Raw genomic sequence first — 17,480 nt, 5'->3', positions numbered from 1 at the left:
AGAGTCCCTGGGGATAGAGGGACAGATCTGCCCTTCCAGGAGAGGAGACGGCCCTGCCCCAAGCTCTGCCTCCCTCTCTCCAGGTTGCTCCCTCCCATCCTGTCCCCCACCTCCTGTCCCCAGGCCTCATCCTGCCATCCTGCCCCTGGGGGATGGGCTGGCAGAGGGGCCTGGAGGTGTGGGGGGTGGGTGGGGGTCTGAGTCCTTGTGAGGCACATGTTGAGAGGAGGGCTGGGCAGGGTGCTGTAGCGGCTGTCAGTCTGTTCCTGGCTCACTGGTTCCTGCTGGGGACAAATCCAGGGAGTCCTGTTTCCTAGGCAGGGAGAGCCAGCCTCTCGGTGTGGGCTATACCATATCTGGCAGAGGGGGACTGCCCTTTTGCCCACCCCACTGGCACCTGTGGGGTCAGGGGGCTGCCTTCTGTCAGGCTCCAGCTTGTCACAGGACTGTGCCCGCCGCGTCCTCTTGGGCTTCAGGGGGGCAGTCCGGCGGCCTGGATCTGGGGGCCCTGAAATGACAGTCAAGGTGGGCCTGGCACATGAGTAGGGCTCATAGGCTGGGTGCTCATCCAAGCTGTGACTCATTCCAAGCCCGGGAGGGGTCCTGAGGTGGGCAATGAGGTCCCAGAGGCGCCCCAAGCACCCCGCCCCAAGCCAGGTGGTAGACCTTGGACCTCGGTCTCCTCTTGATCCTGCTGTGAGCCCAGCCTCAGCCGGGGTTTGTTCATTCCTAGGACTGCACCCCCAGCCTCAGCCTCCTCCCTGCCCCCTGGCTCCTGGGGGGGCCGGCGGCCCCGGGGCACAGCCACTGGCTTGGGGGGCCGTGAAGCTAAAGGGGGGTCCTGCAGCTGGCAAAAGAAGGAAAAGATTGGGTCAGTTAGTCCCTTCACCTCATCCAAGGGCCCTTCCCCTCCGCCTTGCCGGCCCTCACCTTGGCATTCCTAGTGGGAACGGTCCTCTCTGGGAATTGGGCCCCCTCCTTTTCCTCCTCCCCGTCCTGAGAGGCTGGGCTGGGGCTCTGGCAGCTGTGGTTGGGGGCACTCTCCTCAGCTGGGGGATGGGAAGAGAGGAGAAGCTGTAGGAAAAGGCATTCTTGCATAGCTCTCCCTGACCTTCTTCCTTATGAAGCCCTGGAGGCCAGGACTTCTCCCCTCCAAGCCCATTTGCTCCTCTGCCTCTGCCCTGGATGTCCCCTTCTGCTCTAAGTGTTTCTGTCTCCTTGGTATGGTCTCTAGGATTGTCCTGAGCCCATCACCTTTGGAGGGGGCCCTGGTGTGGCTGTTCCTCTTGAAGGGCAGTGCTTGAGCCCATGCCTGCTGGGGCAGAGCCAGGGTACAGGGACTGCTGGGTCCACAGGCATGGCTGCCCATCCAAGGCCGCAGTGCCCCGAGGCCCTGCCAAGGCTGCAGCCTGGCATTCCCAGGACTCTGCCAGTCTGATTTAGATGATGAGAGCCTTGGGGAGAGATGCCCTGGCACCCTCCCACCGCTGCCTCTGTGGCTTCATGCAATCTGAGCCTGAGGGTGCACTACCTGGAAGGTGTTGTCTGTGTGTGTATCTGTGAGGTGTGAGTAAGAGGGACCTGGAGGGTGCTGGTGGTAGGTGTGTGCCCAGTGGAGCATCTGACTATTGTGTTTTCCTAAATGAAGGATGGAGCCTCGCTTTAGGTGTTTTAACTAGTCTGTGAGTGGGATGGGATGATCAGCAAAGATGCCTTCAGTGCTGGGATGGCCTTGGAGGATTGGCCAGGGGCACGGACTCTGCACCATGCCCTTGTGCCCCAGCCTTGGGATGGGAGGGGGCGGGTGAGTAAGTGTCTGCCTCTATGGGGAGATTTGTCCACGTCAGTGTTGTCGGAGGGTTGTGTTCCAGGCCTGTGAGCAAGTGAGTTAATATCCAGCTGACCAGCTTTCCTTTAGAGGCTCCTTAAGTGCTCTGATCCCAGCAGAAAGAAAGCATCCTACCACAATTCATTTACTCCTCCAGAGTTCTGAAGCCAGAAGGTAAATGACTTGCTTAAGGTCAACACTGCTGGTGGTGGTTGAACCGGGACCAACACCCAGGGTTTCTGACCCCCAAGGCAAGGCTCTTGCCCTTTTCTTGTGGCACATTTCTGAGTGAACTGTGGATGGCTTGGCGAGCTACTTTTAGAGGAGACTGGAATGTTCGAGGTGGGTCTGGCATGGCTGGTACTTGCTCACCCTCTTTCCCAGCTGAGGTGCAGAGAGAGACCTTCTTTATAGAGGTGCCACTCTGCTGATGGTGGCCAGAGGTGGCCCCTGCTCTACGGAATTCCCTGGAACCATCCACAAAGTGTTCTTCCTTTCTGCTAATCCTGGCAAAGCCACTTTTGTTCTGTAAGATCTTTCTTTGCATTGGGTTGTTCCTTTCCTTTGGATGAGGCTTTGTAAATATCCTCAAAACATTTTTACTGTGGTGACTTCCTGACTGCCCCACCTTGGCTATAAACATGGGGGCTGTGGCTTCTGGTTCTTTGGACACACCCTGGGCCTTCAGTGCTGCTGCCTGAGAAGAGGCGTTCCATACCTATGTGCCATGTGGCTTCTGCTCGGCGCATGGCGCTGAAGCTTGGCTTGGTGCTTTGGGGTGGTGGTGGGGGCTTCCAGGCTCCCGGCCCTGGGGTGCAGGGAGGAGATGAGAAAGGGGTAAGGGGAAAGGCGAATTAGAAGGGGCCCCTGAGAGAGGGGTCAAGGGAAGGAAGTGAGGGGGACTGTCTCACCTGCATCGTCTGAAGAGCGCCGTTTCTGCCAAGCCTGGACACTGCCCTCCAGGTCTGGGCCTGTACCCTGAAAGGATAGCTGAGTCAGGTCATAAGAAAGTCCCCTCTACATGGAGACTGCAGTTAACAAGGGGCTTCTGCTCTAGCATCTCATGCCATTCTCATGGCATTAGTCCCTGGACACTTGTACCCTTATCCCCCAAAAGTCACACCCCTACCACCCTAGGGGGTGTAAGAAACGGCTTACACGAATGAGCATGTTGTCATTTTAGCAGTTATGTGTTTATTTTATGTGTGGTAGGAAAAAAAAAAAACATGACTAGTACAATAAGTCCATGATTTAAAAAATGATAATGCTTAGGACAAGACTAAGTTAAAAGGGTGAGTTGATTTAAATAAAAATATGTGAATAATAATCCAGGTGGTATGTGGGGAAGGGGAAAATCAGTCATAAAGGTGATAATCTAGTCACCAAACTTTCAGAAACAGAACTCTAGAGGTAAGTATTTTTACAACTGCCCATTTTCCAGGGAGGTAGAGGCTCCGGGAGGCTAAATGACCTCCTCAGCCTTTCACGGCAGGTGAGTGTGTGGAATGAGCAGACTTGCAGCGAACACCTTCTAACACCAGAGAATCACTCTCTCCGCTGGCCCAAGCAGGGACAGGGCACAGAAGGGAGGCAGACAGGGATCCATAGAAACACTTGGGTGCCTGGGCTCCCCTCACCTCTCGTTTCCCGTCGAAGCTCCAACCCTTGGCTCTTCCCAACCCAGGAAGGGCAACACCATGGACCCTTGGCTGCTGTGCCGTCCCAGGGGCCAGGCCCCCCTCCCCTGGCTCCGCCCCCTCAGTGCCCTGGAACAAGGCCGTGGGTTTATAAGCAGTTCCTGATGGAGAAGGGGCTCCATAGGCTGCAAGGGAGTGAGGGAGGGCCCCTACCCCTCTGAGACCCCAGCCCTGGGACTGCCCTGCCGCAACCCTCTGACCCTCCACCCCTCCTCTGAGGAGTCCTTCCTCTGTCCTTCTTTGCATGCAGCACTCCCAGCATGCTCTGGGTCACCAGGCTTAGATCACTCAAGGAGTGGGGCCATTGGGAAGACCAAAGTTCCCCAGAACCTTGAGTCCTGTCATTTTCCCATTAACTGCCTGGGACAGGGTAAGTGGGTGGGCTATGTGTGGAACAGCAACCAGCGAGGATACAGCACCTCACCTCACTTACCATCTTCCTGCGGAAGGAAGGCCCCCGGCTCCCCCCAAATCCAGGGAGGGGGCCGCTCTCCTCCTCTGGGCTCCAACAGGGGGAGGAATTATTGCCAAGGCTGGGGGGATCTGGGCTTGGGGGGCTCTCCTGAGTTGGGGGTGGGGGTGGGGGAGGAGGGAGGAGGAGCCCAGTGGTGGGGGACCCTGGTCCCCTATCCCCCTTGAAGCTCCGGGGCCGGCGAAAGTGAAACAGGCCTCTGCGTCTCTTCTTCTGGAGTGGAGGCAGTGGCGGCTCTGAGAGGCCTGGCCGCAGGGTCCGCAGAGTCCGGGGGTAGCTGAGCAGAGTGGGGGTGAGTTACTGACAAAGTCGCAGGCAGGTGCAAAATGCCAGATGTGGAGGTCACTCAGGGCCCAGGCTGGTGCTAGTGTTAGTCTAGCCCTGGGTCTAATAAGCCTCCAACTTTCCTTTCATCCAGTCTCTCCTGCTGCTCCGTAACCCTTTCCACTTAGGTCTCAGGAGACATGGCTTCCTCACCTTCTCCGTCATCCTCCAGCAGCCTCCTTCCCTCTGTCTCCCCAGCAACTCCTTCCTCCCAGGCACCCCCATCCCCCCATCCTTCTCTCAGCTTCTCCCAGTGACTCCGTTTCTTCTGGACAGGTGCTGGGGAGTCTGCAGGACTGTGACAGAGAATATACCCTCCAGGGCTCTTACCACTGTCATCCCATCCCAGTGCCTGTTGCGACCCCACCCCCCCCCCACCATCCCACCGTGGTGGTTCACCCTGGCCCCATGCTTCCCAGCTGTCCTGAGGAAAGTCAGAGAACATGGATGGGAGTTAAGGGCTGAGTGGGGAAGGATGAGAACGTGGGGGAAATGTTTCAGAGAGACTGGCTTTGGGACACTGCCATTGGAGAGACCTCCATGACTGCTGGGAAGGAGCCCTTCAGGGCCTCTGGGCCTGCAGAAAATGGGACTGTGCCTAGGTGCCACACCTGGAGCTTTCATCCATGACCCTTCGGCTGAAAAAATCCTCCAGCCCCTCATCCAGGCGGGTGGCCATCCCATTCTCCTGTCGGGTCCCAGTTATTGGCACCTGCTGAGAGGAAAGTCCTGTAGGGTATCTCATCTGGAACAGGAAGTCCTCCCTACTCCCTCCATTCACTCAGGGCCTTCCCCCTTGGACTTGGACTTGCCTCTTGTTGGCCCCATGAAAATTTAGACTTCAGTCTGCCTGGGCATTTCCTAGGCATGGTGGCTCTTGGCTGTATCCCTCACCCAAATGGGAACTGCCACTGACTGGCAGACAGATTTCCTATCTGGGAAAACTGGCTAATCCCATCCTCTTTTCAGTGGCCTGCCTGGGCCCCTGCCTGATTCCCCAAGGCTGATGTCTCTGGCATTTTGGTCCTAAGGTTAGAACCCCTGGCTCTGGCATTGCTAAGTGGTGTTGGTCCTTTTGCAAGGACTTATGGACTCACACTGGGCCGACCAGGTCCTGGAGGTGTGGTCCTGGGGGGCCGAGGCCTGCCTTGTGTTTGATGCCTTAGTTTATAGCCATGAGTGGGCAGCTCGGATAGACCCTCCCAGGAGCCACTGCCTGTGGGCTGGCTGCTTCCGAGTCCTGAGAACCAGCCAGGGGGGATCCCCAGGCTCCCCAGCTGGCTTTCCATGTCCTGAGGGCTCCCACCTGTGGGCACAGCAGCATTAGAGGGAGTAGCAAGAGGCACAGGGAGAAAGCAGGCTGGAAAGACAATTAAAAAGAAAGGGGCCAGGGCTTGGGAAGGGTGTAGGGACCTGGAGGACATTAGAATTGAGGCTGGGGACTCACTAATGAAGGCGGACACTGGCCGGATCTTGCGGCAGCGTTTCTGCTTTTTGATGGCCATGGTGTCCTGCAGAAATGGAAACCAATGGTGGAGCCAAGTTGAAAGTCCCAGGAGCCTCATCTGAAGCCTCTTATTCCTCATAAAGCCTTCTCTTTAGAGCCCTTCCTGCCTCACTTTCTTTGGGTGGCTGAGGTATTGGGACAAGGGAAGAGGCTGGGCTGGATTGGGGCTGGAGGATGAGACCAGGCCCAGTGTCAGGGGAAAGTGGAGTCCAGAGAAATGGACGGGGACAGTGTTTTGCAGGTTCAGGGTCAGGACCTAGTTTAAGGTGGGGAGTGGGGGTTGGGGCACTCACGATGTTGGTCCCAAGTTCATCATCTGTGGTCTCCTCATGGTCATGGTTCCGGCCTCGGCCCCGGGAGGACGGATCCTGCCCTTGGCCTGGCCCCGATGGTGGATCTGATAGTGTCTTTAGCTGGGCCAGGTGCCGGGCCTGGGGAAGGACAGATGTGAACAGGTTCCCAAGGAAGCTGCTCACCTTCAGGGGCTTTGGGGGATGGTTGGTTGGGGGAGATGGGATGATGTGGGGTGGAGAGTGTGCCTGAGCCTGGCTGGGGTTCAGAAGCCTTACCAGGCTCTTGTGGGAGTGGTACAGCTCCTGCAGGATCTCGTCCACTATGGAGTTGGTCAAGTAGGTGACGACTGAGAGCTTTACTTCACTGTGGGCACAGGTGGGACTACTCAGTCATCCTGCTCCCTGGCCCCTAAGCCTTTCCCCAGGTGCCTAAGGGAGTGGGCAGCTGGCCTGGACATCCATGGAGGCACCTTAGGTCTCCCTTGTGTCTCCATAAAGGCATGCTCTGTCCCACCCACTGACACCCCGCATAGGTGTGTGTAGATCGGGAGGGTGGGCAAAGAGGAATTGAGGAGAAAGAGCAAAGGGGCTCTGGGCCAGGCTCCTGGAGTTCCAGTGGAACAGAGCTGGGTAAATTGGGGTGCTGAGTGAACCCTGCTGGTCTCTGCTGGAAGCCCAGAAACTGGCTCTTCTAGAGCTGGCCACTTCATGGATATGAGTGATAATATTCCTTTGCTTTGGTGAGCAGTGGCACCTAGGATGAGAGAACACTGGAGGGGAACACGAGAACTGAGTGAGGGCAGAGCATAGTCCAGGCACCCCTACTCACATCAATTTTGTCCATGCCTCCGAGGAGGCTGTGCTTTGTTTCTGGGAGGCCATTCTTGGTGGATGTGTGTGGCTGAGTGTGTGTGTACACCTACATGTGCACTGCCAGGCTCCTAAACCCAGGCTCAGCACTTAGATTTCTAGGGCAAAGACCAGTTAGACCATAAATAGCAAGGTTGCAGTTAGTTAAAGATTTATCCCTTGTAATGGAGATTATGCCATTCATTATTCATTGCTGTAGCTGGGCCCCAGGTTCCTAAGTGCTCTGGGACAAATCCAGCCCCTTCCCAGTGCCAACCCCCTCCACTTCTCACTCCAGCTTGTTCTGAATGTCCTGTCCTGCCTGCTCCAGCAGCGCCCCTCGGATGAAGTTCCGGGGCACAGTGACGCGCTCAGCCACATTGCTCAGCATCTTGTTGTGTCCCTCAGCCACTCGCATGGCCACAGGACATAACTCCTGCGTAAGGCTGACCATCGACTCCAGGATCACCTAGTATGGGGGGAGGGGAGGCCAGAGCCCCGGGGGGGGGGGGCGGGGTGCAGGGTCAGGGCTGGCACCACACTGGAAGAGACTCTAGCCTGTCTATTCCAGCCCCCCATGGTGAGACTAAGGGGCCCACCAATGATCTGGGGCTGGTTACCAGCAGAGCCTGGGACATTCAGGCTTCCCCACATCCTGGTAAGTGTTCCTTCCATCCTGCCATATGGACAGGGGAGAGGTCAGAGTTCAGGGGTCAACGTGGAAGCTAGCAGAAAAAATCCAAGCCCTGTTTTCTAGCAAAGCCAGAAACATTGGGAGTGTGGATGGCTTCAACTCTGCCTTTCCTTCCTGTCCCCAGTAATTTCCCCATGCTGACCTCAGCCCTCAGCTTTGAGCCTTGGTCAACACTGGGCTTCTTCCCTCAGGACTTGCCTGCAGTTCCTTGTCCACAGCCTTGGACACCTCACTGGCAACTGACTCCAGCCTCTGCCGTACAGGCCCATCATTGGCCAGCACGTGGCCCAGCTCATAGAGGCTGGGAAACAGCTGCAGAAGGAAAGGGCTATCATCAGAAGGTCAGAATCGGGCCTGACCAGGTCCTTGGGGGCCCTGGGCTGGGAGGACAGATGCATGGGTCAGGGCGCGGATACTCCTGGGGTAGTGTGGCCGGCCTTCCTGGGCTCTCGGACTGCGAAGGAGGGTGGGGCTGCGGAGGGCTCACCGCCCGTGAGTTTTTGGCGTCCTTGATCAGGTCCCGAGCATAAAGCAGCTCATCCTGCACAGGCTCCAGGGGGCACAGCCTCAGGGCCCGAACCTCCTCCTGCACCCGGCCACACAGCCGCTGCAGCATCTGGAGCACAGCCGGCAGAAGTGTCAGCGGGGGGGATCCTCGCACCCTCATCTTCCCAGGTGGGACCCCAGGCATCCCATTTCTGGGTCCCCTTGGGCAGTGCTCCTGGTGCTGGCACTGATGGGGTAGTAGTGGTGTCTCTGGATGGCCTGTTCTCTCTTCTTGGGATGCCCTTGAATGCTCAGGGGAGTTCCTGCGGTCCCAGGGACTCCTGGTCTGGGGCCCCCCACACGTTCTCTCATGTTTAAGCCATACTCTGAATGTCCCGTCTTTTGCTCTCCCATGCATTCAGTCCAGTTGTGGACACCACAAAATGCCTCTTTCATGCCCCCACGCTTGTGTGTGCACCCTCTATCACATCACACCTGAGCCCTGTGTGCCCCATGCATGCCCCACGTGTCCCAGAGGGAAACGTTTACTTGCTCGGCGCTGCTGGTCACCAGGCCCTGCTGCAGCCTGAAGGCCTGCTCCTGAGGGCATGTCTGGGAGTGGTTGTTCCTCACCAAGCACCACTGGATCTGGAGACGATGGGGTGGGAGGGGTCAGGGCCTGGGATATGGGCTGGCCCCTGCCCCTTTCTGTTCCACCCTGCCGAGGCCTCTACCTTCTGCCAGACATCCTCGGTGCGCTCCGGGGCGCTGCGGTAGGCTTGGGAGATGTCACTCACGGGGAAGGACATGAAGCGCAGTGTGTGGTTGCTGTAAGGCACAGTGACACAGCTGGGTTAGGGAAAGGTGGGGAGAGGCCCTTGCTCTCCATACTCTCCTTGCTAACCGTTTCCGTCACCTGGGCCTTTCCTAACATATCTCTGCAAACAAGTTGAGTGAACCAGGGTGGGGCTAATGTAGCAGGCTTGGTCCAGGCCCAGGGAGGCTGGGGCTGGGGTCAGGGCAGAGCTCTGGTCCACTCACCTCTCCAGGGCCCTTGCGATGTCCAGAAAGCCCAGGGCAGATGTGTTGTTTCGATCCCATAGGATGGTTCTAGGGAGACAGTGAACAGTAGCTGGTTACCCCTCCCTCTGGGTCCTTTTTAGGGGTAGGCATGCACCCCCTTCTGGAGTCCTCCCTCCTTTCCTGGGTAATGAGGCTGACTCCAAGATGGTTCTGGGCCTGAAGGTGTTCTGGAAGCTGGGCTACAGAGCAACACAGCAAGCAGGACGCGCGTGTGCGTGCGTGCATGTGCGTGTGTGTGTGTGTGTGGAGGGGGTACTGGGACTCCAGTTCAGAGATCAAGGTGTGCACCGTACCTGAGGGAGGAGTTTATCTGCAGGGCCTTAGACAGCATCTTGGCCCCGATGTCCTCCATGCCATTGCCACTCAGATCCACCTTAGCCAGGCAGGTGTTGCTGCCCAGGGCATTGATGAGGATGCTGGTGCGGAGCTTCAGCCTTGAGTCCGCCACTGACAGTGACTGCAGGGACTATGTGGGCAAGAGTGGGGTTGAGCCCAGTCCCCGCAGCCCCTGCCACTGTGGATCCCTTCCCAAGCCCAGTCACTCACACAGTCCTCTTCTTGGATCAGTTGCACCAGCTTGTGGAGGATCTCCTCCAGGGTCCTGTGGGGAGTCAGGGCTCAGAGCAGGAGGGGAGGGGTTGGGGTCATGCTACTGGAGGAGCAGGAGGTGATTTGAGCAGGGAGGGGCCAGAGGTAACACAGTGAGCCAAAAGGATAGGTGGTTGATGGAGTGAGGTCTGTGGGTATGGGGAGGGGACCTCACTTGGCCTTGACATTGAAGTTCTTGCCCAGGAACAGGTGCTTGAGGGACTTGTTCTTGCCAAGTGCGGGCACCAGTGTCAGGAGGTCCGAGTCGAACCCTGGCCAATAGATGGGAGAGGTCTGGCTTTGAGGCCTGAGGGTGGCAGGGGGTGAGGGGGCTGTGCCCCAGGCCCCTGGCCCCATTGGTCCTCAGGAATGGAAGTGTCCCTACTTACCATTGTCTGACAGATCCAGGCTGCCCACACAGGTGACAGCCCCCAGCTGCTCCTGCAAAGCCTGGGCTCCTGCTGAGCGGAGCTGCAGGGACACGGTGAGGGTGGGGTGGGGAAGGCAGGGGTGGGGGCACCTTTAATGCTTAGAGATTAGTCACACGAGGACTCATGGCCATGCTAGGTCTCAGGTGTAAAATCAGGAGGTCCTTTCTCCACCAGATCCTTTCCTAGGGCTCTCTCCCTTCCTCCCTTTAGCCAGAAATATCTCCAGACTGCTGCTCCGGAGATAGCTCGCTCCTGCCCTCTGGTGGGAAAGTCTGGTATCTCCCACCCCAAAGCTTTCAGGGGGCATACTGGAGGCTGAAAATGACCTCTGGAAAAGAGGGACACAGATGACACACTGAGAAGGGAAAGTGGAGGTTTGGTCGGGTCTGGGGGTCACAGAGGCGCAGCACAGAGGTAAGATGGAGCCATTGGAGAAATGAACAGTGAGGCGACTGGGTGGGGGACCGGCAGTGGGCGTTAGGTGACCAAGGGCTCACCTCACAGCTGCTGAGGTCCAGGTGCAGATCACTGAGGTGACTGTTGAGGGAGAGGCCCTGGAGCAGTGCCCTGTGGGAGGAAGGTCAGCAGGCCCACCTCTACCCCTCACCCTCTTCTCTCATGGTTCCCTCTTGGACGCCCCCCAACCCTGCACCCACCCGACCTGAGGGCCTCCAGGGGCAGCCTCGTGGCCGACAGGTTGACGTGGCTCAGTGTGTAGGCGCTGCTGAAGAACTGCTTGAAGGCCGGCGGGGCCTCTCGGCCCTTCCTGCAGAGACTCCCGGGGTCAGCAAGGGAGGGGAATGCCCATGGCTCACCCCATCCCTCCTTGTGCCCTTTGTGCTCCCACCTGTGGGAGCAGCTGTTACGCGCCAGGTTGAGGTAGGTTAGGTGGGAGCAGCAGCCATGGAGCAGGGCTCCCAGAAGCTGTGGGGAAAGACATGGTGGGTCTCACATGGGCTGGGAGGGGCTGGCAAGGACTCCTCCCTCCCCATCAAAGTCCTGGCTCTTCACCCTTGGCAGTCAGTGTGATCCCTTCTATGAATGCCCACTTCGCCTCTTAATGCCTCAGTTTCCACTCTGTGGAAAGTGGGTCTACTCCCTGCTTGACCCCCAGGGGTGGTGGAGCGGCTCACAGGCAGTGAATGTGTAAAGCCAGAGCGAGCCATTAGGGGCTCATAAGGTGCCTTGTTCAAGTCAGGGGAAGAATCCTTTCCTCTTGGTGGATTTAGCCAGGAGCACAGCTGGGGAATGGAGGGAGGGCTGGCTTTTAGGGACAGCCAGCACAACCTTGGGCAGTGACCGGGATAGCGTGCCCCACAGGTGTGAGCTGTGGGCTTTGCTTTATAATTCAGCTGAACTTGGAGTCATCCTGCCAGCTCTGTCCACTCAAGGCAGGGGCCACCCTGGCCTCCCTAAATCACTTCAGGCTGGTTCTCCCATCACCGACCCCTCACCAAGTCAATGGCGCAGTCGGTTCCTGCCAGGTCCAGGTGCACCAGAGCATTAGGCTGGGCCAGGAAACTGTAGAGGGCCTGGGAATAAGGACAGAGGGGCTGCCAGGGAAGAGGTGATAGAGCCCCACCACCCCCAAGCTATAGGGCAGAGACTCCCTGGTCCTGAAACCTGAGTGTGCTTCTGTGGGGCTTGAGCTAGGTTCCACGGACTCACATTGGCCTCATCTGTGGCGAGCAGCCCAGGGTTCTTGCTCAGGTCCAGGTATCGAAGGGAGCTGGCAAAGGCTGGGTTGGCCCCGAAGGTCTGGCCCAGTGCCTGGAGCCCTGAGCACAGCGGGCACTGGGCTGGGTTGGCCCCCATCCCCACCTCTTCCCCTTCCACACAACTCTTCCCCCCAGCCCCCAAGTGTGTCTCCTTTCCCTTCCTCAGATCCCCAGGATGCTGTGTGAATGGGTAGGTACACCTCTGGGACTCGAGGATCCAGAGGGTGCTGGAGGAGGTTAGAGGTCAGAGGTCAGGGGTCCTGGTGCAAGTACCTCGAGGGGAAATGGCAGTCTTGGCCAGGCACAATTTGGTGAGGCCAGTGGGGAAGCAGAGGAGCTGTTGACTCAGACTGAGGAAACCTGGGAGTAGAGAGAGAAATGGGCCCAGTGAGAGGCTGTGCAGTGGGCATAGGTGGTGCAGAGTCAGAGGGGGGCTTGAAGGAGGTACAGGCCCGGGGTCAAGGACAGCAGTATTGGGGCAAGGGCTGGCATCAGGCTGGAGAGTCCCTGTTCGGCCCCAGTTGGGCTCTGGGCTAGGGCAGGGGTCTATATTGTGGTGGGGGTAGGATTCAGGGCTGGGGCTCACCCTTGTCCTCGATGGGGTTGTGGGACAGAGTGAGGGCATGCAGCACACAGCTCCCGTTCTCCCCAAACACCCCGGCCAGCTTCTGGACAAAGTCCCTTCAGGGAAGGGGAGGAAGGATTTGTTTGTCCCAGCCCCGGACTTCCCCTCTTCCTCCACCTGCCTGCCTGGTTGGGGCTGCAAAGGTCAGAGGCCTCCATAGGTGGGGATGAGCTTGGGGCCTGCCAGGAAGCTTGTCATCACTATGAAGTACCTGGGAAGTTGTGCCGAAACAAAGCCTAGCTTTGGGTCCTTGAGATTAGAGCAGTCCACCCCATTGGGTAGTTGATGGAAGAGGATAGGGCATGGAGCATACTGGGAGAGGCCATGGAGCTGGGGGGCTAGGAGACTTAGGTCTGAGTCCCAGCTTGACCATTGACCTGCTTTGTGCCCTTGTTGGGCCTTAGTCTTTTTTTCTGTAAAGTAAAGAGCTGGAGGAGATAGCTTGGGGATCCGTATCATGCTCTGATGTTCTGGGACCCTAAGACTACATCACTGGGGCACCACTGCCCAGGGAGGAGGCTGGCCTCACGTCTTAAGCCCAGCATTGTCCAGCACCAGCTCTTCGAGGCTCCCCGACTTGCTCAGGGTATGTAGCACCTGTTCTAACACTTCAGAGCCCTGAGGACAGAGGAGGTTTTGTGATCAGGAGCCAGAGAGGACACTACTCTCCAGCCCCTCCTCCCACCCCTCGTAGTCCCTACCAGCCGCAGATCCTTGCAGTAGAGTTTGGTGAACCACTGGTTGTAGGCCAGGGCTGCCACCATTAGGGCCAAGTCTCTGTGGGGAGATTGAAGGGCCAGGAAAGTGGTGAGCCGGTGGTTGGGGCAGGAAAGAAGAGTTTAAGGATGGGGTGATGGACTGGGGAAAGTCTAGATGGGTAGAAGGCAAAGGGGGGTGGGGTTGGGGAGATAGAGTTGGGGCTGTAGGTAGGATCAGAAGAGGGAGCCTGGAGGCTGAGGCTGGAATGGGGGGATTGAGTCTCTGCTCCATCTGCTTACCGGCTTTCCAAGTGGCTGAAATCCAAAAGATTGAACTCCCGGTTATCCTCGGCATGATAGATGGTGTCCACATCCTTGGAGAGGTGGAACTGGCTCACACCTGCTCCCCTCCTCCCCCGCCCCCTCCCTCTGGGTCCCACCTGCCCGCCTGCTGGGTCCCTGCCCAACGTACCCATTGCACCTCCTCACGGCAGTGCAGTCCGTTGTAGTCACACAGGGCAGCATAGGTCTCGGAGAAGCCACCTGTGGGGCAGGATGTGAGCTGGTTCCATGAGGAGTAAGGGTGTGGAGAATAGGCTTGGAGTTCAAGGAAAGGTCAAGGTCATTTTATGTGGCCCGTGTCCTGGGTTCCTGCTATACCATGAACCTCTGAGGTCTAGGAGCTATGGAGTCCTCAGGGCAGACACAGCCCCATGCACAAAGGACTCTGGACAAGGACAGGGTAGTTTAGGCCCCACTTCCGCCAAGTTTGCCCCTGCTCACCACAGACACTGTGAGTGGTCGATGTGGAAGTCTCAGAGTTAGGGGACGTGTCTCGGGGCCCTTCTGGGGTGTCAGCATTTCCACGACGGATTAGACACCTGGAAAATGACCAAATCCATCTCAGAGAGGGGTGTAAAGAAACTCTCCATTCTTCCCCTGTTATAGCTTCTGGGCCCCTAGGAAGAAGCAGCAGTGGGGACATAAGGGCTCTTGCTCTCGGTGTTCCAGGAGCCCAGGTCCAGGGGAAGGAGGGAAGGAGGAAGAAGTCTCTTTGTTGTCTAACCCTTTGAGAGACTCCTCCTTTGCCACTCACCCAGGGCCAGGGCAGACCTTGGAGAGGGCAGAGCTCACATGTCGTGTCACCTGGTCCACACTCTCAGCCGATGGGAGCCGCATGCTCACCAGGCCACGCTCTGTCTCCACTAGGATCTAGAGGAAAGGGAGCATCAGGGCCTTAGACATCAAGTCCGTCCTCCTGCTGACCCAATAGTAGGGCCCAAGTTGGGGTCCTCACCTGGTTCTGACTGAGCGTATTGAAGGCGCGGATTTCTAGGACATTGAAGGAGCTCTCCACCTGTGGGAGGGGCATGGGGGTGCTCATCTTAAGGTAAGAGCCTGGCTGCCTGGCTCCGGAGGGAGTATGCCAGGTGTACTTCTGCTCCTCAGCCCAACTCACCTTGGCTGGGACTTTAAGGGGGAAGAGGTGGAGGCGCCAGGAGGTCAGGGCCTTCAGAGAGAGGAAAAGAACATCAGCAGCAAATGGCCGCTCCTGGGCCCTAGGCCGCCTGCCCTCCTTCACCCCCCTCAGCCTGTGTGCAAGCCCTGTCAGCAGTGGCCCTCTGCTCCCGGTATCCTCCTCTCTCATGCCCCACCCTGGGCTCCTGAACATCCACTCAGTCTAGCCTGCCCCTTCCCCAGGCTTGGTCTCCTCAGCTCTCCCCCCACCCCCACCCCCAGTCTCCCCTGCCTCCCAGGCTCCTTGCTCTCAGCAGCCCAGCTGCCCTTGATGACACCCCCTCAGCTGCTCCCCCTCCCCCCACTCGCCGAAGCCCAGTACCCTCACCAGAACTCGATCCTCAAACTTCTTGGGCTTCGTCTCCAGCTTCACCCGATGTTGTTGGAGCACAGCCCCTTGGCTTAAGCACCTCCTGATGCTGTCTGCAGGTGGGTGGTGGGCCTGCTCAGAGCTCCCCTTACCCTGGCCACCCCTACCTCCCCAGGGCTTTCCAGGGGTGGGGTCAGATGAGAGGAGAAATAAGCACAGAGAGAGCTTTCCTTCTTGGGTGGCTTTTCTCTTCCTATTAGAGAGGGAGGGGGGGTGTGGAGAAAACTCTGGCTCCTGATGTCCCTGAGTCAGGGGACAGTTGCTGAGTGACACTGTCTGTGGGAGGGTGTGTCTTACACTTCTGAGGGTGTGAAGGATTTTTCCAACCCATGCACTCCAGCAGCCATCGACATATACATAGTGAGTCAGTGTGTGGGGGCGTGGGGGTGTCCCTCTGACTATATTCTAGGTGGTCTGGGTGTGAGTGTCTGCCTTTTACTATGCATGTGTGCACGCCTTCTGAAGATGCCAGGGAGCCCGTGTGTGGCATTGGTAGGACTGGATAGGTGAATGAGTATGCTGTGCTTGTAGTTGTGAAAGACAGCCCTGGTGTGGGGGTGGGGGTGGGAAGTGGGGGGTGAGAAAGAGTTAGTGTTTAAATGAGCCCAGTACCCACTTCCTAGCAGAACCCATCCGGATATCCCAGTGTGTATATGTGTATGTGTGTGTGTGGTGGGGGTGCATTTTCTGTAAAGATGTGTGTACACATATCTGATGATTGTATTTATGTGTGTGTGTAGGTATGGGAAATTGCCATGGTGCAGCATGCCTCTGAGTATCCTTGAGCGTCCTGGTCTCTGCGTGGGCTAGCCTGTGCTCCTGCCTGGGGCGGGGGGCCAGTGAGGGTTGTGGTAGTGCTGGGTGGGGGGGTGTGGTGTCAGGCCTTGGTTTGGGCTGAGTCTGAGAACCATGCAAACAGGAGAGACCTTGAGGTGTGAGTGTGAGTAGGGAGAAGGGGCAGGCTAAGACGGGGGCTGTGGGAGGCGAGCTGCAGAGACACTGCTCTTGGTTGTAGCTCCAATCCGGGCCCTCTTCCCTGACTCCCTTCTTTGCCCCACTGGCCTGGGAGCTGCCAGGCTGCCAGAGGGGCTTTCAGGGCCAGTTCCGGGGCGGGGCCGGGAGGAGGGAGGGTGCTGAGCGAAGAGGCGGTCAGGACCAGGGGCAGCTCCCATGGCCCGGCGGGGCGGACCGGGCCCCGCCCGGCGGGGAAACGGGGACTCTCTGGAGGGGAGACTGGACGTCTCGCCGAGGGATGGGCTAGGATCAATGAGAGTCAGCCCCACGGAGCGCCAGGGGACTGCACCTGTCACCGAAGATCGGGACGGGCGGCTCTGGGACTGGAAGGTCCTGACAGGGTGAGGCGAGGCGGGCAGTGGAGGATGCTCGGGGGACAGCGATGCCCCTAGCTAGGATGCAGGGGCAGGGGACCGCCTTGGAGCCAGAATGCATGGGGCGCGGGGAGGGCAGGAGGCAGCGGGGCTGGGGTGTACCGCGGGGAGGAACGCACTGGGTCTGGGATGCTCCCGGACGGGGCGTCCCGGAGACCACCGCAGCCTCGTACCTTGCAGCTCGCGGGTGAGCTCCGCGCTGGGCTTGGCCATGGCGGCCGCTGCTGCTGCCGTTGCTGCAGAGGAGCCGCCGCCGCCGGGGAGCCGCGGCACATGCTAGACCCGGCTCCGGCAGGGCCCCGGCGCTGAGCGCTGCAGCAGCCGCCGAGCCCGCTCCTGTCAGGGGCGGCTGCGCGAGCGCTCCTCCCCCCGCCTAGGAGCCCGGGTCTCCCGCCCCGCCCGGTGAGGTGTGGGATTGAGCATGCGCGCCGCGCCTCCCTTCCGCGTGAGACCCCGCGCGCGCTCGCGCCCACCCCTCCCGCCGGCTCCCGCGTGCGACGCCCTGTGCGTGTCGCCTGGAGCCTGGGCCATCTCCCGGGCGGGACTAGCGTCCACTTTCCGTGCCACCCACTCCTCGGGCACCGTGAGCAGAACCCATTTCTTTTGTTTGTGGGCCTGGGTACCCCTCCCCGGGTCATCCTTGCAATGCCCCTCCCTTTTGCCCTACTGCTTGGGAAGCGTCCAGCTCCTACTTGCTGACTGGCGAGGAAACTCAGGGCCGAGGGCGATGCCAGGAGAGGTCCTGGCTAGATATGGGGGTGTTCGTCCTTCCTCTAGCTTGCCCAGCCTCGGGGATCCCTGCAGCGTCTTTGGCACCATCCCCACGGGTGTGAGGCCGAGAGTATCACCCGGGAGTTCCCGTGCCACCTCCTTCCAGCTGGCAGTTCTGTAGACACATCCACCCCTGAGCA

At 58.7% G+C, this 17,480-nt stretch overlaps 1 protein-coding gene across 1 annotated transcript; it reads right to left on the bottom strand.

Annotated features, from left to right (window-relative positions):
• Positions 1 to 18: 18 nt before the first annotated feature.
• CARMIL3 (capping protein regulator and myosin 1 linker 3) lies at positions 19 to 17,388 on the bottom strand. Its single transcript, XM_047074688.1, has 41 exons — positions 17,262 to 17,388; positions 16,743 to 16,805; positions 15,140 to 15,234; positions 14,753 to 14,803; positions 14,591 to 14,650; positions 14,390 to 14,505; positions 14,077 to 14,174; positions 13,766 to 13,836; positions 13,594 to 13,667; positions 13,297 to 13,372; positions 13,125 to 13,213; positions 12,557 to 12,651; positions 12,244 to 12,330; positions 11,921 to 12,030; positions 11,707 to 11,784; positions 11,100 to 11,176; positions 10,914 to 11,018; positions 10,750 to 10,819; positions 10,211 to 10,292; positions 9,997 to 10,093; positions 9,780 to 9,834; positions 9,527 to 9,699; positions 9,192 to 9,260; positions 8,885 to 8,978; positions 8,700 to 8,798; positions 8,152 to 8,280; positions 7,863 to 7,976; positions 7,264 to 7,439; positions 6,398 to 6,485; positions 6,122 to 6,259; positions 5,769 to 5,832; positions 5,419 to 5,627; positions 4,933 to 5,036; positions 3,959 to 4,274; positions 3,466 to 3,594; positions 2,740 to 2,806; positions 2,547 to 2,636; positions 931 to 1,049; positions 667 to 847; positions 398 to 508; positions 19 to 281 (listed from the first exon to the last, which is right to left on the bottom strand). Exons 1-41 carry the CDS (start codon positions 17,386 to 17,388, stop codon positions 256 to 258), a joined length of 4,272 nt encoding a protein of 1,423 aa, XP_046930644.1. The 3' UTR covers positions 19 to 255.
• Between the last annotated feature and the right edge of the window lie 92 nt (positions 17,389 to 17,480).

Source organism: Lynx rufus, unplaced genomic scaffold (assembly GCF_022079265.1).
Source record: "Lynx rufus isolate CCGP_SWC_20201006 ecotype Redwood Valley unplaced genomic scaffold, mLynRuf1.p SCAF_13, whole genome shotgun sequence".
In the NCBI taxonomy this organism is placed as follows: Eukaryota; Metazoa; Chordata; class Mammalia; order Carnivora; family Felidae; genus Lynx; species Lynx rufus.
Note: the sequence above shows the minus strand (reverse complement) of the source record. Positions and strands in the feature narration are given on the sequence as shown.